This window comes from Lynx rufus, unplaced genomic scaffold (genome assembly GCF_022079265.1).
Source record: "Lynx rufus isolate CCGP_SWC_20201006 ecotype Redwood Valley unplaced genomic scaffold, mLynRuf1.p SCAF_11, whole genome shotgun sequence".
Lineage (NCBI taxonomy): Eukaryota > Metazoa > Chordata > Mammalia > Carnivora > Felidae > Lynx > Lynx rufus.
Window position 1 is genome coordinate 59,153,589 of NW_025814825.1, and position 26,251 is coordinate 59,179,839.

Genomic DNA, 26,251 nt, shown 5'->3' on the forward strand with positions numbered 1-26,251 from the left:
CATCAAAAATCCCTTACTAAAATTATTCGGTGGTCATTTTTTCTACTGACTATGTCTAACTCACTGGACGTTTAACATCCAGAAAAAGAGATGCTGAGTCAAAAACCCCAGAGTTTTGTTCTGTGCTGTGGGTAGCTGATGAGATCACTTGTATTTCTTTCAGACCAACAGTAGCAAAGTCACTACCACGTGTACCCAAATGCATCACCCCGGGCTGCAATACTGTAGTAAAACAACACATGCTAATTTGTCTGGTCAGGAAACTGAAACGCGTGGGAGCTTGTGGGAGCTTGGGGATTTCAACAGCCCGTGATTCTGCAGATGCAGCTTTGTAAACCCCAAGTTTTTCCCGTAGCTGCTTTTGTAACAGTAATGCCGGCTACCTCCTTTCAGGCAAGCCCCTGCAGAATTCCAGAGGTGCTGTCTGACCACGATCGTGCTGAGGCACTGAGCTGAAGAATGATTAATCACAGATGAATTCGCTTTTTGTTTCTTTTCTGACATTTCCGAACCCTTTCTGATGTTTCAACTATCTGATGTCTGGCCATGTCATGCTACCAAAGCAGACTGCCTGAAGTCACTGTTTACTTTGGCCCACATACAAGTCTGGATAAGAATTTAGTCAAAACACCTCTTTCACATCACAGAATGGCCTTACGGCAGAACTCCGGGAGACGACACGACGGAGTTTTAAACATTACACCTACCGTCATTTCTATTTACTCCAATTTTTACTTTTAAGGAAATCGAACAGTTTTAAAATGTATGGGAAGGGGTCACACTGGAAGAGTATAAACTAAGCTTTACAGGTAAACATTAAACAGTTTGGAAGCACGGGAAAACTCATTTAAAAAGTGTTTAGAAAACAAACCAGACAGATTTAAACCAACAGCTCGATTTTTAAGAGCATATAAAATAATAATGTATGGCTGTATATGTATATAAACTATATAACATATCTATATAAGCTGTATAATGCATCTATAAAATAAACAAGCACAAAGCAGCAGCCACGTTCCTGGTGGTTAGGCAGAGTGAAGAGAAAACCTGCTCAGGTGCTCACCCTCTGAGATTCCCTGCGCTCCAGAAAGTGACTCCTCCCATCACCAAGCAGAGTTGTGCTCAGTCAGTTCCCTGCCCCTCACCAGCGGCAGGCTCAGGAACAGACAAGAGGCACAACTCCGAGAGGTAAAATGAGCGAAGTGGGCCAGGAGGCTTCTTGGTGAGAGATACAGACAACCGCACACACGTTGGGAGCACTGCTGTCAAAGAAAACCGGAAAATCACAAGCGTGGGCAAGAACGTGGGGAAATCAGAACCTGTGTGCACAGCCGCCACGGAAAACAGCATGGTGAGTCTTCAAAAAGTTACACATAAAATTGCCATATCATCCAGCAATTCCACTTCTGGGAAGATACATAAAGGAACCGAAAGCAGAAACCCGAACAGGTATCTGCACACCCGTGTTTGTAGCAGCATTACTCACAATTGCCAAAAGGTGGGAACACCCCGAGCGTCCGTCAGCCGGTGAACGCATAAACATAATGTGGCATATGGGTACAATGGGGTGTTATTTGCCTTAAAAAGGAGGGAAATTCTTACACTTGCTACAACATGGAAGAACCGTGAGGACATCATGCTAAGTTAAGTAAGCCAGCCACGAAACGATAGACAGTGCAGGACTCCAGTCACAGGAGGCACCTAGCACAGTCAAATTCAGAGACGAAAGTAGAATGTGGTCACCAGGGGCTGTCAGGGAGGGAGCAGGGAGCTACTGTCTCACAGATACAGAGTGTCAGTTTTGCAAGCTGAGAAGAGTCCTGGAGATGGATGGTGGTGGTGGCTGCACAGCCACATGAACGTAACCTCTAGAACCTCTAGGACGTAACCTCTAAAACCGTACACTTCAGAATGGTTAAGATGGCCAATTTTGTTACATATATTTGACCACAATAAAAATATTTGTTAAGAAAAAGAGAGGCACAGGAGAAGACATAGCTCTTTTCTGATTCTAGCCACTACGAATGGCCTGTGATGCCCAAATGTCCTTCTGGGCACCACGAGAGAAGCAGAGCTGGAAGACAGGCGTCACCGGGCTCGGCGGCCAGAAAGCTGCACCCTCCCGCCTACTGTGGCAGGAGGACTCCTCCAGGGAGAGACTCTTCTAGGTTGAAAACACAATTTCTGTTCATGTCAGCCAGCTCCTGAGCCCCCAAACTGGCACTGATTTATGCTACAACTATACCGAATCCCATGAACATGGTCATGATTATTACAACAGTTAATGTGAACACTAATAACATATCAAGAAATTTCCTTTCATTAATGACTATTTTCAGCTCTCATTCAATTCATCTGTGACTATCCTATGCCTTACTTCTAAGACTATAGGCCCAGACAAAACACTTCTTACTCTGGGGCGCCTAGGTGGCTCAGTCCATTGAGTGTCTGACTTTAGCTCAGGTCACGATCTCGAAGTTCGCGAGTTTGAGCCTTGTGTCGGGCTCTGTGCTGACGGCTCGGAGCCTGGAGCCTGCTTCGGACTCTGTGTCTCCCTCTCTCTCTGCCCCTCCCCTGCTCACACTCTATCTCTCTCAAAAACAAAGAAACAGTAAAAAAAAAAAAAAAAAATTAAAAAAACATGATCTTACCATGCAATGTTTTTGTAAATCAATCTTTTACACACACACGGAAAATCATAAGAATTCACTAAAAATGCATGTCAGAGAATGTGATGCACAAAAATAATAGTGCTATAAGCTACCCAACCACGCACACTCCGAGAGGAGAATTTACGGCAACGTGCTCCACTTACGTAACTATGAAGACGGCCACAAGATGATTTTCATCTTGCAGTGTTCATCACTAGCAAGACAAGCAAAATCAAAACACATCATCATGTCAAGAAATGCGTTGTAGGCTCCAGTCAGGGTATTAAATGAAATGCCTTACAAAGATGAATTCACCTAAGCCAACTCGACACATCTCTAGGTATGACCGCATACGGAAATGAAGTGACTTTGCGAAAACTCTCTCACATTGAGCCATCACAAACTTCTCAGATCAGTTCGGCTCAATTCAGGGTCAATTCTGAGCCTGCACAGCTCAACACAGAATGATTTCTATCTACATGGACATCTCCACCTCTAAGTGATCTCCATCCCACAACATGTGTTTCAGTCGTCTGCTACCGAGTACTAAACCACTCCAAATCTCAGTGGCTGAAAACCACACTAATTTATTATTCCTCGTGATTCTGTGAGTTGGCTACAGCTCAGTCAGGGGGTTCTTGCGTCGGTATCTCTTAGGCTCAATCAAGGTAGCGGCATGCAGCCAGAAGCTCGGCGGGGGCTGAAACCCCCAGGATGCTGCTGCCATCTCTGTCCAGCAGCAGTCGGCCCTTTTACATGATGACGGCTGGCTCCCCCGGCAGAGGAAGGGAAAGCTGCCAGCCCTCTTAAGGTGTGGGCCTCAAGCCCCCCGAGAGTTCGTTCCGTGGTATCCTGTTAGTGCAAGTCACAAGGCCAGTCCAATTGAGGGAAACAGAATCTACTTCTGATGGACGGAACAGCACGCACACACCAGGTGAGAGGAACTGACGACGACACCCTTGGAAACCAGCTACCGAGCCACGGTCCTCCCTACACATGACGAGAAACTCGTCACTTCAGCATGCCTTCGTGAAAACCCATTACTCAATAAAAAGAGAGCAGGTAAAACCCGCTCTTCTGCGTACCCTGGACCTGCCGTTACATGCTTTCACTTGCTCTACTTCATATAATCGGTGTACTAGACGGTAAAGGCTGTAACTGAACAGGCCCAGATCTACGCGAGAAAAATCCAAATGAAACATTACTCTGGTCTCAGGTCCGGTTTGGTACCCCTGGGCGCCACTTCGCGCACTGTGCCATCTACGTGCCCCCTCGGCTGTAACCTCCATCAGGGCAGGGCATCCGCACCGTTTACAGCTGTATTCCCGGTGCCTGCAGGATCTACGACACTGCCCCTTCTCAGTGACCGAAAATACACCTATTTGAAGATCTACTCCTTCTTTCTTTAATACCCAATAGAAAACACTTCTGTCGATTTTTCAATGTGGCAAAAACACGCCGTTACTGATGCTTTAAACACTTAGCTATGCTCCAAGGAAGAACATATACTTTTAACTACCATTGTAGTTACATGCTAAATTTACCCTCACTAAACCTTAAAACGAGAGATTTTACAATAGTGTGCCATTCATTTTCTGTGAGTTATCTTTTGCTGGTGTCTAGTTCTGGGCCCTCAAATTGCAACGTGAACTATTCATGCCGGAACCGGCATCTACCTTGCGATTTTGAACAGCACATTTCTAATTGAGAATTCCCACTTTTATAAGCAGTTGTGCTATTCCTTCATAACTGAGAGTTCTCATTTGCTGAAAATATAATAAAATATCCTCTGGTGAAACGAAAATATCTATAAGTGGAACAAAATAGCCGTTTTATTCTGCCCACAAACATCTGAGCTCAGACTTTTTCGGCCCTCAATGGACAAGGCCAAAATGAAGAGACACCCTGTGGCACAACACGGGACTGATTCCTGAGAGGTTCACCACTCTTAGCACCAACCCCAAGAGTTCAGTGCCACTTTCCTCCAAACAAAAGGTAAGTGTCCGCAATTCTACAAATTTCCATAAAGGGAGGCAGAACTGGTGTGAACTAGCATAAGCCTCTGCTTCTCCCCAGCATCTGAACTAAACTAAGAAGTCTGGTTAATAGCACAAGCAGGCCACTTGGAAATTTGGGTGCCATTTATCAGCATATAAACACAGAACCTTGACAGGTCTCAACGAAAGCACAGGTAACGATTCTGTGCATGCTACCCAACTGGGAAGGTACTATCCTATCAGTGCAAGAAGATTCTACACTCAAGCTGAGATAAAAACACAATATATCCTGGGGTGCCTGGCTCGTTGTTGGTAGAGCATACAACTCCTGACCTCAGGGTTGTGAGTTCAAGCCCCACACTGGGTGTAGAGCTTACTTAAAAACAACAACAACGAGGGGCGCCTGGGTGGCGCAGTCGGTTAAGCGTCCGACTTCAGCCAGGTCACGATCTCGCAGTCCGGGAGTTCGAGCCCCGCGTCAGGCTCTGGGCTAATGGCTCGGAGCCTGGAGCCTGTTTCCGATTCTGTGTCTCCCTCTCTCTCTGCTCCTCCCCCGTTCATGCTCTGTCTCTCTCTGTCCCAAAAATAAAATAAACGTTGAAAAAAAAATAAAAACAACAACAACGATATATCTCATTTCTACATCATTCCCATTTTACAGTTGCAAAACCAAGACCACCTATAGTTAAGCAACTTCTCCAAAGTGTTGCACACTCCTGTACCGCCACCTCCCTTCGATGCCAGAGTACTTAGTGGTATTTCATGATATCCAGTCATAGTCCGTTAGAACTGCCTGCGTGTCTTAACGAAGTTCTAACCTATTTGCTAAGCAGAAGCTATCCTATTCACACTCAGTAAACACTTGTGAAACAAATGAGGGAGTTTCTCTCACTATTCTACATGCTTCTCAACCCTCAGCACTAGTATTGCTTCTCATGAAGTCAATAAATGTCTACTGAAAGTTAAACATCTCCTGTGTGGCAGGCACACTGTTAGGTACTTGCATACGTGACGAAGATAAACATCACGAGGGTCTCACGAGCATATGCACAGGAGACAGACTTCAATTTTGGAAAGAATTGTAGACTGCTAAGGGAGGAGGGGGTGGGGTGGCTGGGTGGTCAAGTCTAGCCTTAGTGTCCAGTACAGGTTATTGGAGCAAGTGACCGCTAGGCTGCGGAACGATGAATGAGGAGTTTGCAAGCATGGAGGATGGAGAGAGAGAGAGAGAGAGAGAGAGAGAGAGAGAGAGAGAGAGAGAGAGAGAAACAAGAGATCAGTAAGGGTAAAGGGAACACCCAGCTGAAAGACTCCAGTCACTCAGCCTTAGACGTTCCAGGACCCAGATAACAAAGAGTAGATACGAACTTCTTCAATATGAGTGATTCTCACTTTAATAAACAGAAAAGAGCCAACTTTAAAATGAGAAGTAATCATTTTTCCAGTTCATTATTAGGCTGAGATGTGAAAAATTAATCTGGTGTGGTGGTTCTCAAGCCTGCCTTCACATTAGAATCCTCTGAGCATTAAAAAAACAATTAATGCCCATGGTTGAGCCCCAAATCTTAGAAGATAGGGCCCAAGTATCAGTATCTTTTTAAAGTTCCCCAGGTCATCCTATGGGGCATCTGAGTGGCTCAGTTGGTTGAGTGTCCGACTCTTGATTTTGGTTCAACTTATGATCCCAGGGTCATGTGATCGAGCCCCGCATCAGGATTTGTGCTAAGTGTGGAGCCTGCTTGAGATTCTCTCTCTCCTCTCTCTCTCTGCCCCTCTCCCCCATTGGAACGTGTGCACACGCCGTCTCTCAAAAAAAAAAAAAGTTCCACAGGTCACCCTAAAGTACAGCCAAATGGATGACAGCAACAACTCAAAAGCCAAGCAGCACTGAGCCTTGGTCTGGTCCTGAAATGACCCCTCACCTTCCCATGGGCTGACTTCCTGTCAATCAAATCTCAGCCTCAATATGACTCCTCAGAGTGGCCTGCCCTGACCCCGACTGTAAAGGAGCCACACCTAGTATGTGCCACATAACACAGTGGCACACTCCTGACGTCTGTCTTATTATCTTGCTGTAGGTGTTCCAACAGAATGGAAGTTCCTTCAGACTAGGGATCTTGCTGCATTTCCAGTAGGAGGTCAGGAAGTACTTTATGAATGAACGAATGAAGTAATAAGCCGAAGGACAGGTAGGCATGGGGGTATCTCTCATGGAAATGGAATTTAAAAAATAATATCCTGAAGCTATAATTCTGAGAAATTTCGGTTGCGTATGATTAAGCCAGACTGACCGAACGACATGGAGAACATTTTTTAATTCTTAGCTAAAAACTAGACAAGCCAGATGTCTGTTTCCAAGCAGAGCTCTACCTAAGAAGGAGACTGAAGAACACACAGTATTTACTCTGGACTGGAGTCAACAAAGGTGGGATTAAAAGTCTTCATGCAGAGGGAAGGGGGGATGAAAATATGGTCACCATTTCCATGAATAGCAAAAAAAGAAGAAATAGGTCAAAATATGGAGCAATTATGATTTGAGCTTAGGCATGAGGAAAAACTCGCTGAGGGAAATCCTGCGACACTACAGCAGCCATTACAGATGAGAAGTAAAAGTGAAATTTCTGCGGGTCCCTAAGACTGGCATAAAAATGCTTCCATTTAGAAGGGTCGCGCACAAGTACACAGAGGAAGATGACTATCCAAGATGGCTAGAATTTTCTTCTGATTGTTATTATTGTACTACAATATCTATAGTACCTGAGCTTCCTACCTGAGCTTCTTTAGATCTGGTACCACAAAAATGAGCTAGAAGGAAAAAATACTAGTAAGAACAGAACCAAGTAAGTATTTTTGGAAAGCAGAAATATGTCCATGCTTTTCCTTCTTCATAGAATATATGTTTAGGGGCATCTGGGTGGCTCGGTCAGTTAAGCATCCGACTTCAGCTCAGGTCATGATCTCGCGGTTAGTGGGTTTGAGCCCCACGTCGAGCTCTGTGCTGATGGCTCGGAGCCTGAGGCTTGGAGCCTGCCTCGCATTCTATGTCTCCCTCTCTTTCTGCCCCTCCCCTGCTTGTGCTCTGTCTCTCTCTCAAAAAATAAATAAACACTTAAAAAATTTTAAAAAAGAACATATGTTTGGACCTATCAACTAAATTAATAATGCAGGCATAAAGGAAATATTCAAATATTAAATTCACAAGTTACCTACGCTATACACTTAAATATGAGATGAAATGCCAGCAGAGTGCCTTGACCAGACTACCTGGGCTGTCAGCATAAAACCAGCAAGGTAATGTGTACCACCCTTCTTTCAAAGCCAGTTCTGTTAGATCCACAGCTTCTAACAATGGAAACATCCCTTCCCCATACTTTCCGTACTTAACATCAACACTCTGGAACCACTTTTGTTCGTTCCCATATATAGTTAATCACCAAGTTTTACGGAGTATTCCTTTGTATGGGGGGGGGGCGGGGGGAGAGGGAGGGGAAATTTATGGGTTAACAAGATTTAAGAGATCTATCAACCAAACTGTACAGGCCTCGTCTGGGTTCAAAGTCAAACTGCAAAACAAACGGACACTGACTAGATACAGAAAGGTACTTAGAAATTCCGCTAATACTTTTGAGGTGTGATGATGAGACTGCGTGTATTTTCAAAATGCTCTTGTCTTTTAGAAATACACACCATGAACAGATGAAATGATATTCTGGATTCGTTCCAAAATAATTCAAAAGATGATGGAGGAGGGAATGGGGAAGAAAGAACAGATGAAACAAGAGGCAGTGATGGGCTGAAGCTGGATAATAGGTACACGGGGTTCAAGTACACTTTTCAATTTGGTTTATGTTTTAAAAATTTCCCTACCTTAAAAAAGTCATAACTTATATATTCGAATATGTTTTTTGATGTATAAATGCGATGCACTTGGCTGGGAAAAGGGTTCCCAGCTGCCTAAATACCTCAGAGAAGCTTTCAAGTCATTCAGAGTCCTCTGGTTACCCATTTTTTATAGGACTAGGCCCTGGGCAAATCCTTACTTCTCTGCTCCTGCTCTTTGCTATGTGCTTCCCCATCAGCCCTACTCTACATCAGGCCACTTACCAAACCACTGGCCTGACCTGTTTTCATGTAAAATGCTTCCCATCTTCACCTAGATTACAAATTGTCAGAGGAAGATTCATGTTTACATCTTTTTGCCTCTTCAGAGCTTAAAGCAGTGTTCTAAGTAGAGCAAAGGTGTTCGGTTACTGCTTTTCAGGTGGGCAGGATATAGGGAGTCTGCTCCTTCACACTTCTCTGTACTTCCCAGAGTTTTTACACACAGTAGGCCACTAATCCTTAGGAAACATCAAAGAGTTTCATTACAGAGAATATAAAAGGCAAAACTGTTTTAAAAGGGAAATTCTGAAATACAGTTAAATCTCACAATAGCACGATGAATTACAAAGTCAGAGCGGTAAATGCCGTGGTTCTCACTACAGAAAGCTTAATTTCTGAGGCAGCAAAGCATTATCCTTAATTAACCCATGTTCAAAGCCCAAATCCTGTGCCCTGAGACAAAAATTATATTAAAGATTCATCTTTCTATAATGAAAGCCTTATAAACATTTGTATTACTATTATTATTTTTATTATTGAAAATACCTCACTGCTTACATTGAGCTCCAATTTTTCTGGACTGTGACTGGGTCGAAAGGAAACAAAGCTAAAACAGAAGGGAGGGACAAAATAAATGGGGCGGGGGGGGGGGTGGTGGAAGGGTCAGGATCCACCCGGAAATGGTAGATTCCTACTAGTGGGTATACCCCAAGTAAGCAGGGCCCTGCTGAATGTTCCAGAATACCTGGGATTTTTAAATATTTGGTTAATTTCTACAGATTAACCTGTATTAAGCAAATATTAAGCACCTATGCGTCCAGCAGTGTTCTAAGCCATGAACAAGCCAGATCTCATGCAAAGTTCATGGAATAATTCATGACATACATTCGAAATACGCAACCAAGTTAACCTCAAATGATGAGAAACCAGAAAAGCACTAATTTTCATGAAATGTATGTACAAGCAGACACGTGAAAATCAGCTTTACCTTATATTTCATCTTGGGACATGAATGAATGTAGAAACCCATATAATAATAGCTGAGTTGAGATGTTTTCTGATGAAGTTGCCTCGTAAAAGCAATTTCTCTGCCAAAAGAAGAATAAAGATGAAGGTACAGTGAAATCTAGCTCCAATATTCAAAGTACTATGTAATCTGATGTCCAATATCTGATGAAATCTGAAATTGTGACATTAGGCTATGAAGAAACTCCAAGTGTTGAAAGAAAAACAATTTCAAAAGTACTGTAAGATAACTTTTACTAAAAAAAGATACAACAACACTACATTAGTTTGAGCAAATGCATCTAAGTTCATGCTTTACACTTTATTGAGCTAATTAGTTGATCAAAAATTCAAAGAGCATAAAAGCAGAGATCTATTTAGTACATTACTCATTATCCCCTGGAGTTCTCAAAAGATTAGGTTTATCAAGTTAAAAACAAATTTTATAAAACTCAAAAGCCAACACATTTCAGGAAAAATGACTCTGATTATGACCATTTACATGCACATCCTTGCAAGTGTGTCTGCTGTAGAACTCTCTCCTACATCGAGACGCTACTCTAATATTTATTCTCCCTAAAACTAAAGAGTGGAAAAAAACTATGCTATCTCACCACCTTTCCTGTTTGTTGGGCATAGGCGAGGATTAACCGAACAAAGAAGCTGTCAGCAATGTCCATGCTTGGAGTGGTTTTCATTTATATCGGGATAAATCTGGGCACAGAACTTCATCCTACCCGCCCAAGTGAATGACTGGCTGTATTTAAGAGTTTTAAGCAAAACTTCAGTACATTTCTAAAGTAAGAGAAAAGTTGTTTGTTTCGTTTTTACGTTTGTTTCTTGAAGATTTTCTTCTCTTCTTTCTTTCTCTCTTTTTTCTTTCTCTTTTGTAGCAACAAATGCTTGAAATTCAAGTGAATAGCCTGTGCATTTTGCAAGTTCAAATTTAAATCACTGAAAAGGTGTGACCCTACAAATTCATCTGTAAAATAAAAGTATCTCTAAATCCAAGCAGACTGAGCGTTAGTGGCCTGTAACAGAATAAATCCTACCAACCCTAGAACGAATCCACTTGGAAGGTTCAAAGTGAGGAAGGACGCCCGGCCACAATGGCACTCCGCTTGGTCCTGCGCTGCCACTCCCTCCCTCAGCTGTCCGGGCCCAAACCTAGGAGCCATCCTCAACCATTCTTCTCCTCTCACTCCCATGTCCGACCCATGTCGACAAATCCAGCCGGCTCAACCTCCAAAATTTACGGGGGGTCTGACCGCTTGTCATTACCTCCACCGCAGCCACTATGGTCCAAGCCCGCATCCTGGCTCCCCTGGCTGACTACTGCAACTGACTGGCTTCCCAATGTGCTCTCTTGCCCCTCTATAAATCCCGCAGAGTGGTAACCAGTCGTTGTTTTACAATATTAATCAGATCAGGTAACCTCCCTATATCTTACCTTCAGATTTTTGCACGGCTGGCTCCTTTCCTTTTTTTCTGGGCTCCTCCAATGTCACCTGACCAAGAGGTCTTTCCTGACCACCCTATTCAAAAAGGACCTCACCCTGGCACTGTGACTACTTCTGTCACAGCATAACGGAGTATTTAAATTTATGTTGTTGGTATCCTCATTACGATCTGCTTTGACAAAGCTGGAAACCCTGTCTTATTCACTTCTATGAATCATGCCCAGGACACATAGATTCTTCTCAAATAAATATGTTAAACAAATTAACTCATTTCTAAAATCCACCTTGCTAACAAAACATAAATTAATGCCATGTTCATGATCCCCAATTCAAACATTTTTTTAAATCTACAGACTATGTTATATAAAAATCTATACTGATTATACATTAAAATACAAAAACTAAATTCATTGTAAATTGCTTAAGAAATTGAAGGAATGGAGGGGAAACTAAATGAGTTTCACTGAAATACACTATAATCAATAATAGAATTGGCAATTTACAACCTGCTCTCCCCAATTTTGCTTGGAAATGTCAATCTCCTGGCTGCCTTTCCTCTTCCATAAACTCAGCAACTCAGATCCCCCAGGCCACTACAAACAAGTGACGAGGCTGTAATCCAGTGGCAGCCTCCCCGCTCTCAACTGCAACAATGTTCGTGCTCTCGGTATCCTTTGCTTCCTCCTCAAAGCTCTCCAGCTCTAGCCGGAGATCTACCAAATGTACCAAATCTCTATCTCTTAGAGATCTACCAAACAGTAAATAGAACTCTTTATAATTTTGCTAGGAATTGATTATTTACTATCTCAAATGCAGCAGGATTTCTATATCTCCTGGTTTATTGAGGCATGAAATGATATTTCATACATAGGCTGGGATTCACTATGTGGGAATAAATATTCATAATGTTTATCTGAGAAGTCTAAACAAATCCATAAGCTATATACTGTAAAGTGGAAAAGTAGATACAAAAATAAAAGAAGAAGGAAAATAGCAATGATCACAAAGTGTTGACTGATTCTGGTACAAAAAAAAAGTAGCTTTTCTGAAATAAATACACTCTTCTAAAGTTACAAAATGTAAATGCTTCAAATGATCAATTTCAATTTCACTGATGCCATCAGGAGTCACGAATATTCTTAAATAGCTTATACAAAAATGCAATTAAATACAAAGGAAAAATAAAGGAATATTACAGGGATCAGTTGTAAACACTGTATAACTGTGAATCGCTATAACTTATCATTAAGAGATGGCTCAGGTTGAAAATACCAAGATGGAGAATTTTTCTTTGGCCCACTAAAACACACAAAATCTATTATGGACCAGATTTTTCACAAAAATCAAACAGTAATTAAAGAAAAATACCCACTTTTCCAATTTTATAATTCAGAAAAAAGTACATACAGAATAAAAGAAATAATCTCAAAATGTATCTTCCTATGATGTGAGATTGTGACCATCAGACACAGAGACTGGGAAAAGTGAAAATACTGACACAATGAGAAACAGAGACTCAAGTTCCCACATAAGCAACAGAAAAATAATTTTCAATCTTCCTTCCCTTCTGTACCACACATATTCACAGATATGAAGGAATAAAAATAGACCCAGTATTTTCATGGAAAAAGACCCCAATCCTTTTACCATTAGGATAATGCAAAATATCCAAGCGATGTTGCATATATTTGCATCCATGGACATGCAAGGGAAATAATCTTTTGATGAGGGCCAGAGAATTAAGTGGACAGTCAGGGACTTGCCACTCCTATTCTATATATTTTCTATAACTGTATATTCCTTCCAACAGATTTACATTGCTTGAATTCATTTACATGAGATTCATTTAACCTTTAATTATGAAAAAATATCTATAATGATGATGACAAAAAATATGTAAATACTGTAATATTTAAGGGACATTGAGTGGTTTTTGACAGGGGAGCTTAAATAAAGACATAAAAACACCCCACAAATTCAATGACTTCTCATACACTAGATTACATGGATAGCTTAAAAAGCTAAGGAATTACCATCGGGCACTACCCTCAGTTCTAAAAGTGGTATTTCTAGGGGCGCCGGGGTGGCGCAGTCGGTTAAGCATCCGACTTCAGCCAGGTCACGATCTCGTGGTCCGTGAGTTCGAGCCCCGCGTCGGGCTCTGGGCTGATGGCTCAGAGCCTGGAGCCTGTTTCCGATTCTGTGTCTCCCTGTCTCTCTGCCCCTCCCCCGTTCATGCTCTGTCTCTCTCTGTCCCAAAAATAAATAAACATTGAAAAAAAAATTAAAAAAAAATAAATAAATAAAAAATAAAAGTGGTATTTCTAAATACTGATATATGAGAGACTACTATAGCAACAAAATTATTATGAACTATCAAATAGGATTTCTGTTATATGATGAAATATAATCAAGTGAGGAATTATCTGAAGTTCCGTATGACCCATTACAGCTGTCAAAAGTAATCTTACCGTAGTGCAGAGTAGACACCCAAAGATAGAAATGAATAATCAGGATCGTAGTACAAATATACAGATGACACACAGTATGGAAGGATGTCAATCACCCCCACAGCAATGATTCTCCCATCAAGCCAATACTGCTGGTGAAAGGAGCCATAACCACAATCTGGTCCATTAGGGGGATTCTCCGCCTGTGAAAAAGCAGACATACATGTGAACAGTTTCTTTTCTTTTCTTTTTAATATTTATTTATTTTGGGGTAAGCACAAGTGGGGGAGGGGACAGAGGATCCAAAGCGGGCTCTGTGCTGACAGGCTGACAGCAGCGAGCTCAGTGTAGGCTGGAACTCACAAACCACGAATCATGACCTGAGCCAAACTCGGACACTCGACTGACTGAGCCATCTAGGTGCCCCTTCTTTTTTTTTTTTTTAAAAAGATTTTTACTTTTAAGTAATCTCAACAACTCAATGTGGGGCTCAAACCCACAACCCCAGGATCAAGAGTCACAAGCTCCACTGACTGAGTCAGCCAGGTGCCCCTATCATCTTTTTCTTTATATTAAAAATCTTAATAATTGTCCTGTTATACTTCTACTTTGTAACTCCTAAAATTTCCTGCTGTCATCATCCTCTGCAGTCACACCCTACAAAACGTTTTACTTGTAGAAACACTGACCAAACAAAAGAATGAGAAAAAGAAATAAACTTAAGGTTTTTTTTTAAACCTTGTTTAAAAATTTAACAGTAGGAAATACAAATTTTACAGGATAAGTAAATATTAAAGTCTATTTTTCGGTTCCACACAAAAGCTGAGACAGAAATGGTGCAGGAAAGAAAGATGGGGAACACAGAAGGAGAGGCGTGGGTGAGAACAGAACTGCCCCTATACCATCGGCCAGGCCTCATCTGTGACAACCCTAGCACTGACAAGGCATATGATCCCATCATCTTTTGTAGGTAAGAGTTCCTGTGTAAATGAAAAAGGCTAGGACACTTCCTTTTATGAGCCAAAGGAAAATAATTTCCTTACCATTATCTTAATGTAACTATAATCCCACAAAAGAAACTTAGAGATTTCAGAGTATAACCTTTTATCTGTAAATAGTTGAGTGACACTTTTCATTTTAAGATTCAATGATTTTAAATATTGATTTATTTTGAGAGAGAGAGCAAGCAAGCGAGGGAGAGGCAGAGAGAGAGGGAGAGGCAGTCCCAAGCAGTTTCCATGCTATCAGCACAGAGCCCAGCGGGGGGTGATCTCATAAACCGTCAGATCATGACCTGAGCCAAAATCAATAGTCAGACGCTTAATCGACTGAGCAAGCCGGAAGCCCCAAAATTCAATATGATTTTAAATGTAACTGTTGCTAAATGAAAATTATGATGCAACATGAAACAATGCTTTGGTAGAGACTAAATGGATGTTAGAGATTAACAACTTAAGTGAACAAATACAACATACACTATATATATATATATATATATATATATATATATACATATATATATATATACACATGTATATCACATACATCATTTTCACACAGCTAAAATCACAGATAACATGTATACACAAAAGCCGGAAGAGAGGGGTGCCCAGGTGGCCCAGTCGGTTAAGCATCTGACTTGAGCTCAGGTCAGGACCTCACTGTTTGAGAGTCTGAGCCCTGCATCAGGCTCTCTGCTGTCAGCACGGAGCCCACTTTGGATCCTGTCCCCTTCTCTGCCATTCCCCTGCTCGCACACACACTTGCTCTCATCGCTCTCAAAAATAAAAATAAACACTAAAAAAAACCTAGAAGAGAATGAAGAAAAATGAAAAAGTCAGTGTACTAATATTAAAACCAGAAAAAAGACATTACAAGACAGGAAATCTACAGATCAGAATCTCTCATAACACAGAGGCAAAAATCCTTAGCAAATTAAATCCAACAATGTATGAAACGAATTATACACCATGACAAAGTGGGATTTATTCCAGGTATGGAAAGCTGGTTCAACCTTAAAAAATTAATTTAAAATAAAAAGCAGTTAATCATGGAAAGATGCTAAAGGAAAAAATAATATATCAATTGATGCAGAAAATACCTCTGACAAAATCCAGCATCCAGTTATGACTAAAACTCAACAAACTAGGAAGAGAAAGGAACTTCATCAGCTTAATAAAGAACATATACAACAAATCTACAGCTGACATCACACTTAATGATAAGAAAATTGATGCTTTCCCCAGTAAGATTCCCTTATTCAACATCATACTGAAAATGCTAGTTAGTGTAATAAAACAAACAAAAAAGGAAATAAATGGTATTAAGACTGGGAAGGAAAAGAATAAAACTGTCTTTATTCACAAATGACATGATTTACTATGTAGAAAATCCCAGAGTCAATAACAACAAAAAATGGAAACAATAAGCCATCATAGCAAGGTCACAGGACACAAAGCTAACAATCAAAAGCCATTTGCTTTACTACATACGAGCTATAACTGGAATATGAAATTAACAACCCAGTGCCATTTTATAAAACCAAAAAAAAAATTACATGCCTAAATATAAATCTAACAAAGTATGTACAGGATATATATGCAGAAAACTGACAAAATGAAACAAAGAGATGGTAAATAAGTGTAAAAATATTATCTGTTAATAGACTGTAAGACTCAATATTGTTAAGATGTCCATTTTCCCAAGTTGGTTTATACATTTAATGCAATCCCAATCCAAATCTCAGCAAACTATTTTGTAGGTATAAACAAATTTGTTCTAATGTTCATATAAATAGGCAGAAGACCTAGAATAACTAACATAATACTGAAGAAACAAGTCGAAGGTCTGACACTGCCTCCGTCGAGACTTACTGTAAAGCTACAATGATCAAGATAGGGTCTATACTGGCCAAATAAGAGAAGAGTAGAACAATGTAACAGAACTAAAGCCCAGAAATAAGCCCACATAAACATGGTGGACTATCCTCTGACAAAGGAGCAAAGACAGTCCAAGAGAGAAAGGACAGTCTTTCTAACAAATGATGCCGGAACAATTAAACATCCAAATGCAAGAAAATCCAAATCTAGACAAAGACCTTACAGCTTTCAAAAATTCCGCTCAAAATGCACCACAGACCTAAATATAAAATGCAAAACTATAAAACTTCTAGATGATAACAATAGGAGAAAATCTGGGTGACCTTGGGTTTTGCGATGAGTTTTTAGATGCAATGCCAGAAGCACAAACCATGAAAGAAATAACTGATAAGCTGGACTTCATTAAATTTAAAAAGTGCTCTCTCTACAAAGACACTGCTAGGAAAATAAAAAGTTAAACCACTGACTGGAGAAAATCGCAACACATGTATCGGATAAAGGACTGGTATTCAAAAATAGAAAGACTGTTAAAATTCAACAGTAAGAAAACAAACAGCCCAATTAAAAACTGGGCAAACTATCTGAGCAAACACCTCACCAAAGAAGATGTACAGGTGGCAAATAAGCATATGAAAAGCTGCTCAACATCATCTGCTAGGGAACTGAAATTAAAACACACACAGACACACACACACACACACACACACACACACACACACACACAAACACACACCGAGCTAATACTACTCAACTATTAGAATGGCTGAAATCCAAAAACCTGAATCAAATGCTGGCGAGGACGCACAACAGTAGGAACTCGGATTCATTGATGATGATGGAATGTAAAACGGTACAGATACTTCAGAGGACAGTTTGGGACTTTCTGGTAAAGATAAACATAGCGTTACCATATAAAATAGTAATCACGCTCTTAGGTATTTATCCAATTTGTCTGACAACTTGGGTCACACAAAACCCAAAGGCCTGCATGCAAATGTTCATAACAATGTTATTCATAATTGCCCCGAACGGTAAGCAACCAAGATATCCTTCAATAGGTGATAAATAAACCATGACACATGGAATATTATTCATCAAAAGAAATAACCTATCAAGCCACAAATACACAAAATGAAGAAACCTTACATGCATATTGCTAAGTGAAAGAAGCCAGTCTGAAAAGGCTCCATACATACATTCCAAATACATCCAGTAAAAGGCAAAACTAAAGAGGCAGTAAAAAAATCATTGGCTGCCAAGAATTTGGGGGATTTGGAGCAGGGGACTTTTACGATAAAACTATTCTCTATGGTTCTGTACTAGTGGATACTTGACATTATGCACTTACCAAAACTCAGAACTTTATAAACACAAAGTGAGCCTTAATGGATGCAAACTAAAAGAAAATCTTTTAGGAGATTAAGGGATCCCAGGAAGGAATGGAGACAGGACAGAGAATCTACCTGTATTATAAATGTATGAAACAACCTGACTGAAAGAGGTCGGTTGGGAGGGGAAAGGTGCTGACTTCAGTAACCTTTGGGGTCTGTAAGAATGAAGGCAAAAGGAAACCCACACATAAGCATTGTATTCTACCTGATAAAGCTGTTTTCCACGAGACTACAGGTTAACAACTCTGACACTGATACATGTGCCTACTGTAAAGTGACGGAGGTGATGGGAACCAAGTTTCTCACTGTTGAAGTCGTCATTTACAGATAAGCAAGGGGAAGAGGCTAGAATGACCCACAGGGTGATGGATTAGTATTGGAGACATGCGTAAGAACTCACGTTTAGCTTAATACAGACAAGATGGTTACATACAGAAATATTTACAGGTCTGTATATACCATAGATATGTTCATACAAGGGTTAGTATGTACACATGTGTTTCTTTACTCTGCCAGATGAGAAGGCCTAAATAAAGGAAACCCTAGTAGCAAGAAGCACATCTAGCACTCAGATCTTGGTTTCTCCATTCTGTAGTAAAAGGAACAAGGCTCTTTGGAAAAATGGCCAATTCCAGGACTGGGACAGGAAGAGCCCGTTTAAGATGAGCCTACTTCATCGTGTGGTGCCAAAAAAGAAAGAAAGTACTTAAAAAACAAAAAGAAACACGCACTGATGGAGTTATGTCAAAGAGGCACAGAAGGCGACTGAAAAAGCTCCCAATGGCCAAAGCTGGAACAATTTGAGCAAAAAAAAAAAAAAAAATAGTGTTAGATTACAACCCAAAGTATAAAATTAATATCCGTAAGTCCATAATGACATACACGATTGAAAAAATTAATAAATGAGGAAGAAAAACGAATCTCCCATGCAGAAGGATTCCAAAAAGTTCAGGTAGACAGTCTGCCCTAAAGGTAAGGGAGCATTACTCCCTATGAAGTGTGGGCTACGCACAGGAACTCCCTTTCAGAGTACCTTCCAGAGGTATGGGAAGGAACTTCAAAGAGTAACTGCACAGGTGAGCAAGGTCTACAACAGCAAATGAGAGGACCGACTAAGGTGCTAACACTATTCATGATTTCTAAACCTTCCACTGCTACAGCTAAAAATGTTGTTCAGACAATAAATATATCTTGAAACTTTTAACAGCTTCTGCCAATAATAAATTACGTCAAACCCCAGTTTTAGCACTTACTATCATATAGGTTTAGTCTTCAGAAAGATATTATTATTTCCCTGGAAATAGGTACAGTTTAAAGAGCAGAACAGGCAACAAACAGAAGCATTAACAAAAAAAAAAAAAAAAGGAAAGGATATTAACCCATTAAAACTACAACACCAGAACTGACACCCATATTCTAAATTGCTAATGGACTTGAAGTCAAATCACTTGTCTCAGAAGCTAGGCTGCTCCAAATATGTAATAAGAAATACACAGATTCCTATACATCACTGAATTTTATGAAAACCATCTTTTAGATGTAAGTCAGCCCTGAGGCTCCTGGAAATGAAGCTCCCTGTCTTTAAAAGTAATCGTGTAGGAGAGCAATCCCACAGTGACAGGGAGACAAACTGTCAGTCCACGGCACATGAGGTGGGGAGCCTGTCCAACGTCGGGCAGTCAAAAGCTAACTAAATGACTTTGAAACGAACCCGAATTCTTCCACAATTTCAGTTTAGTACATCATTCTAGGACTCACTAAATCCAATGTGTGCATTCATTCATTAAAAATGTATTTATCAAAGACACAATACATATGGACTTACTAATGGGCATGTTCTCAATAAGTAAATAACCAAAAGACCACGTTAACCCTAAATATAAATCAATCCTGCTTGTTGTACAAGCTTGAAATCTTTTTCCAAACTGCAGCTACCTTCTGAGTTTCCAATTGTAATCATGTCATCCATTCCTGGCACCTCCCATTTAATGACCTTCCATTTACTTCACTGTTGGTTCTTCTGTGAGTCCACCCATGACCAACATACCCTACCACAGGCATTATTCTCGTGTCTCAATGCCCGTGGAAGTTAACAGTCTTCTCCCTCTGTAAAACCCGCATCTATTTATACAGGTATGGGCTACCTTATAATTACTGAGGAAAAAAGAAGCCACAGGACCATCTACTCTGACCCCCTACTACATCCAGACAAAGAAACAAGAAACCCAGGAGTCAATTAAGTAATACAATCATCATGAAACTATGGAGTTACAAACTGATTCACAAACTATCTTCTTAGCCCCTAGGTCGATGCTATTTTTATGCTATGATAAGAAAATCAGCTAATCATCTAATTCATCATTTAAATATCCTCACTTTCGAATATCTCTAGGATATACAAGTCACTAAATAAGGCAATATAAAAAACAAACTATTCAATGCATGGTTTTCAACAGCTTTTCTTAAAACCTATTTTGCTGCATTCTTTTTCTTTCCAACACGTTTTCTGACAATTAAAATATGAATGATTTCCTTTTCTCCCTTGTGGGAGCTTCAATGACCTAATTTTTTTTAAAAAAGCAGATCTGATAAATGGAAAACAATCTCAGTAGAGGCAGGTAAGAAGCTATTTTCCAAAAAGTACATCTGGTTGTTTCCGCAGTACTGATTAATAATGATTTACTATTCCCCAAATGGTAACTCAATCAATACTTTCAAGTTTTTCAACAGGTTAAGTGGCAGCTGTGGAAATGGGCTGATGGTGAACCTGAACTATTGACTCCCTTGGCTCTCTGTGAAGATGGGACAGCCGGAACCCCTAGATCACTCACTTCTGGCTAGGAAATCTGGAAAAAATTCTGGGCCAGGCACCTGGGTGGCTCAGTCAGTGAAGCATCTGACTTGGGCTCAGGAGTCCCCAGCTGGGTGAGCTCGAGCCCCGCCTCAGGTGAGCCCTGCTTCTCTCTCTCTCTCTCTCTCTATCTCTATCTCTCTCTGCCCCTCGTGGGACTCTCTCTGTCTCTCGCTCCCTCTCTCTCCATCCTTGCTCACTTGCACCCTCTTTCACTCAAAACAAAACAAAAAGCAAATGAAAAAAATTCTGGGGGCGCCTGGGTGGCTTGGTCGGTTAAGCGTCTGACTTCGGCTCAGGTCACGATCTCATGGTCCGTGAGTTCGAGCCCCGCGTCGGGCTCTGTGCTGACAGCTCAGAGCCTGGGGCCTGTTTCAGATTCCATGTCTCCCTCTCTCTCTGCCCCTCCCCTGTTCATGCTCTGTCTCTGTCTCAAAAATAAATAAACGTTAAAAAAAAAAAAATTCTGGGCCTACCATGTGTCCAATACCATAAACTGAACTGATTTAACTAAGATTCTTCATGCTTGTCTATGAACGTACACACATTTGCTGAATCAGTTGACATAAAACCGCGATGATAGGCTTCCCTCAAATGCGATCCCTTAGCTCAAACTTTTTTTTTAACACTAAAACATGGAAAGAATACAGGAATTTGAGTGTTAGAGTAAGGCGATAAAAACAAAGAACAATGAGTAAGTTTGTGAAACGAGAAATCAGCAGAACTCCTGGTTATGTCTCCCTGGCCATTCAGCAACATCCCTGAAACCCAGACTCATGAGCTTATCATGCCATATGTTTCAATATGCTATTACCTGGACACCTGTTGGTTTTTATAAGTAGCAGCCAGAAATTACCTTTATTGCAAACGTATATATTTTCAGCAAATACAGACTTGTCACCCTCACCCCCACTAGGTCAGAAAGATCCACATCTTACAACAGCCCCTTCACTTAATTCTCCAAGGGGCTCAGTCCCCCAGCCTCGGAGAGGCCTCTCCAAGTCAGTGACCATTCTGTATTTTTACTGCCTTAAGAATCCTATTTCAATACTTGGGATGGTCGCATTTCTTCAACGTTTCACCTAAAGCCTATTAATTGTTAACACCCTTCAACTGCTACTTAAAAACACAGAAGGTGATACAATTACAGATTGTAATTATGCAGGAAAGTACACTTTATTTGAGAACCAACAGAGGCACAATGACACAGGTATCATGTGAATCAACAGCTCTCAAATTTCTTGGTCTCAAAATCCCTTTAACTTACAAATCTTATTGAAGACCGGGAGATTTTGCTTCTTGGAGGTAAGGAGTTTAGGAGATATTTATTGCACTAGATGTTAAAACTAGTATTTTTAAAAATATGTATTTGTTATGTGCTTAAAAATACCAATGAATCCAGTACATGTTAACATTGTTAAAAAAACAACTACTATATTTTCCAAAAAAATTTAGTGAGAAAAACGGCACTGATTTACATTTCTGGAAATCTCTTTGAAGTCCAGCTTGGCAGAGGAGAGTGGAATCTTCTATCTGCTTCTGCATTTGCTGTCATCACGCAGCCTCTGGGAAACATCCCCACAAATTCATAAGAGGATGAGACAATACAGAAGAGAAAAACGCTAATAAAATATAATTTTTGACCTCGAGGATCCCTTGCTAAGGCTTCAGGGACCACCAGGGATTGCAGGATGTTTCTGAGAAGCACTCACATAAATGAATTTTTAAAATCTACAGGCAGCGGGGAAAGATATAAGCAGAAAGCAGTAAGCTACAACAGAAAGGGAGGAGGGCTGAGGGACTCGAGTCCAGGATTCTGAATCAAAGTATCTGGATTTGAGCCCTAACTCCACAGTACACTTTCTGGCTATTTAACCTCAGCAAGGCAATAACTACTTTCGAAAGTACCCATTTCTGCAATTGTTTTAAAGTAGGCTCCATGCCCAACGTGTGGCTTGAACTCACAACCCTGAGATCAAGAGTCGTGTGCTCCAGGGCCTGAGCCAGCCAGGCGCCCCGGTGTTTCTGCATTTTAAAAACAGGAATCATACTACTGCTCACCCTCAAAGGGCACTGTGAAAAACAAATGATAATGTGGAAATAAAAGCAGACCGTGAGCAAACTTGGGTCGGTTTTGCTTTTGGTTTTAAGGGGTCTGAATGGCACATCCCCAAAGACTATGTCTATGAAATTACATCAGTAGCTCATTTAACAGAAGTTACTTAAAACTAATAGCAGTGATCTTTAATTTCCTCATAAATAAGTCAGTGATGTGATTAACAGTATTTCATCATTTATCTTTCTCACGCCTGCAGTTTGCACAGTTCTGCATATGTGAGAGGGTAAGCAAAGTTGTTTTTCAGAAGCTCCTCCATTTCCAGGATTTAGCTGATAACAGGAAAAAATATAATAAAGCCCGCCATTAGCTACAGAAAAGAAAAGAATGTCTTAAACACTGGGGAAGAATGGCAAGGTTTATGGATAAATGAGCTACGCAGTACGATACCGAAGGCTCTACGTAGAAATGACATCAATATTAATAGGCCAATCCAGTCTTCTAGTTAAACTGCTCCCCAAATGGGTATATTTACTCTGATGAAGTACACCTGTCTCCTGGCCCACCTGCCCCCACATACTTCAGTTATGCTTAAAACAAACACTATTAAGACTCAAAGGAACAGACAAAGAGGGAGTCATTCGTCAGGCACCAGAGGCAGCATCTGTTGGAGAGACTTAATCACAGGTTCAAAGACAGTAACAGGGAAAGTCTTCACAAGCTTTAGGAGAGCAGAACCTGAGTTGTCCTCGAAAGGCATCCCCGAGTACCTCTCCCAAATCACACCTGTTCACACAAAAATCTGTAAGTAGTCAATATGTGCCCTGAATTTTTTTAAAACAAGTTTATGGAGGCCCCCACAGGTAATTACCTTAAGCACCTCATTAAAAGTCTGCACTGTTTTAAAATAATGTATTCTTCCAATTGCTTCGCCTTTGTGAAGTGTTTCATGAAACACTGCACTGAAGGTCAGATTCCTTTTAAAAATAAACACCCAAAAATGTGCTAAACCACTATGATATCGAAATCTACCTGATTTCTTAAAAAGAAAACCCAAAACTAAATTTGAAAATTTGAGATGATATGGTCTATAATTAAGAAATAAAGAAAATAAATGAAATTAAGTTGGAAAATATAAACAGGAATACTCTTGGTTCCTACATATCACACAGTTGCATAAGCAAGTGATTTTAAAAACCAGTAACCAGCACGTTTAAAAAATGTAACCAGTTCCTAGTCTGTTGGCAATCAGTACACTAAAGACGCCCAACCAATTAAACACTTATATTGATCACCATCTATATTCCAGTACAAAGACAATTACATTTAAATGATGCTAATAAAAAGCGCACATAAAAGTAACTATTTTCTGTTATTCTATTCTTCTTGAGAGAGAGAAAGGGAATTCGAGAAGGGGAGAAGGACAGAGGCGGAAAGGGGGTGGGGAAGGATGGGAGGGGGAGGGGGAGGGAAAGGGAGAGAGAGAGAATAGCTCCAGCAGGCTCCACGTTCAGCACAGAGTCCAATGCGGTGTTGGACCCCACCATTATGAGATCGTGACCTGAGCCAAAATCAAGAGTTGGACGCTTCACTGACTGAGCCACCCAAGTGCCCCATTATTCTGTTTTAAGCAACACTTTCTCCGCTCATAAAGAAAGCCTATGAAAGTTAATTTTACTAAGTAACATAAATGACATAACTCCTATAGCCTTAAGCTGAGGAAGAATTCCTTTGATGTTCCTATTCACACAATTCTCTCGAGTTCTATACAGTACTTTATACTGGGTAATCCTCCAAATGCCTCAATTTCATCAGAATCCCTGAGTTAATAAAGATTATCTAGTCATTAGAAAGGAACAAACTATACCAACTGCTTCAATTTTTGTTGATAATCTCAATAAACAACTAAATAGAATCTAACTTAAAAATTTTAATCAGCTCAGACTGAATTAAGACCATGACAACCTCTGTTCACTTCCAAATTGGGAGAAGGAGCCAAATTAAACAAAACTGTAAAATAAAAGAAGTTAATTACAGTGCATTCACATGAGGAACTATTATGTAGTAGTTAAAAACTATTCTTACCGAGAGTTTTTAATAACATTCTAAACATTTCTCCAAGTAAAACCGTGACATAAGGTGGCATATATGATCCAAACCACATGAAAAATGTCCTTCTCCATGCACGTACCTACAACCCCCACACAAACTTATAAAGATGGAAAAAAAACATCGAGGGCTGTCACCACAGGGTTCATGAATGATACTTTTCTTCGTCTTCTCCACTTTCCACATTTTTTAATGAAAATGCACGAATGTAGAATCAAGAGCTTTAAAAAGCAAGGTTGAAGAACTACTAGTAAGTGTTAAAAAGAAGTGTGGTGGCTGAAATCTGATAAAGGCCAAAGAAATTACCGGGCATTCTTGAAGCGCAGTTCTGGGTTTGATTTTCTATTGATGGAGTTATTTTACAATCTGTTTGGGGCGGAGGTTAATTTACAGATTTCTGTCCAGTGGAACAGATAACCCAAAAGGTTACAGTTTAATGCCCTGTAAGCCAGTAATCAGTTGTTTTTATCTAGCTTAGCAATCTCATCTCAATCTCTCATTCAATTAAATTGTGTGTGTGTCTATATATGTGTATCAGCATATTTTCACAAATGCTCCCTGCATCAGTTTTAATATGCTACTGGTTCTTGTGCTAATTAATGAGTCAAATAAAATATAACGTGTGTTCGTGCTCTATCTGCATGAAGACCGTGATTTTACCTTTCTGAAAATTTAGTTTAACAATTCTGGCAGTCAGCCACCGAGCAGCTCAAGTGAACTCACTTGGTGGACACAGAAGGGCCCTCAGGGTCTGTGAAGCCTCATCTTTTCTGGACTCTCAAAGACATTTCCCCGGAGCAACAGAGCTTCAGCTTGGCTGTGTTTCTCTTTTTCTCCCTCTCTACGAAGTTTGTGCTTTTGTTTTCGTTTCTGGTTCTTCTACTACCAGTGAGCATATCCCCCTTAGTGGCACTAATATCTGGATTCGGTTTACGGTCTGTTGGATGGATGATGTAGATCTATTCTCTGCTGGATGAGAGGAGACGGAGACTCTGGTTTGTTAGTCTGCGTCTATGTATTTGTTGAGTTCAATCCTTTAAGGAGAACAACAGCTCTTGGAGATCTGAATCCATGACTCTGTGTCCACTTATGACCTGTAGCTCAAGTTGCAGAGCTGAAGCTCAGAGATCTACATGTCTGTGAATTTGTGATTCAAAAAAGTCTTTATTTCTCATTGTAGGTGAAATATTTTCCTACCTTCAGAGGGTATTAACGAATCACACTACCAGGTCTCCTTATTAGAGGAGCTCTGTTAAATTGATTTACAGACACGAGTACACATTTACATAAATCAAATATTC

General features: G+C 40.4%; 1 protein-coding gene across 7 annotated transcripts in view; it reads right to left on the bottom strand.

Moving 5' to 3' along the window:
- Nucleotides 1–26,251, bottom strand: part of ATE1 (arginyltransferase 1) — a 155,276-nt gene that overhangs the window by 69,932 nt on the left and 59,093 nt on the right. For all 7 annotated transcript variants that reach the window (XM_047073548.1, XM_047073545.1, XM_047073547.1 and 4 more), the window contains 2 exons: nt 13,686–13,867; nt 9,738–9,837 (listed from right to left, as the gene is read on the bottom strand). In XM_047073548.1, the coding sequence (XP_046929504.1) occupies nt 9,738–9,837; nt 13,686–13,867 (282 nt within the window). The remainder of the gene's footprint in view (nt 1–9,737; nt 9,838–13,685; nt 13,868–26,251) is intronic.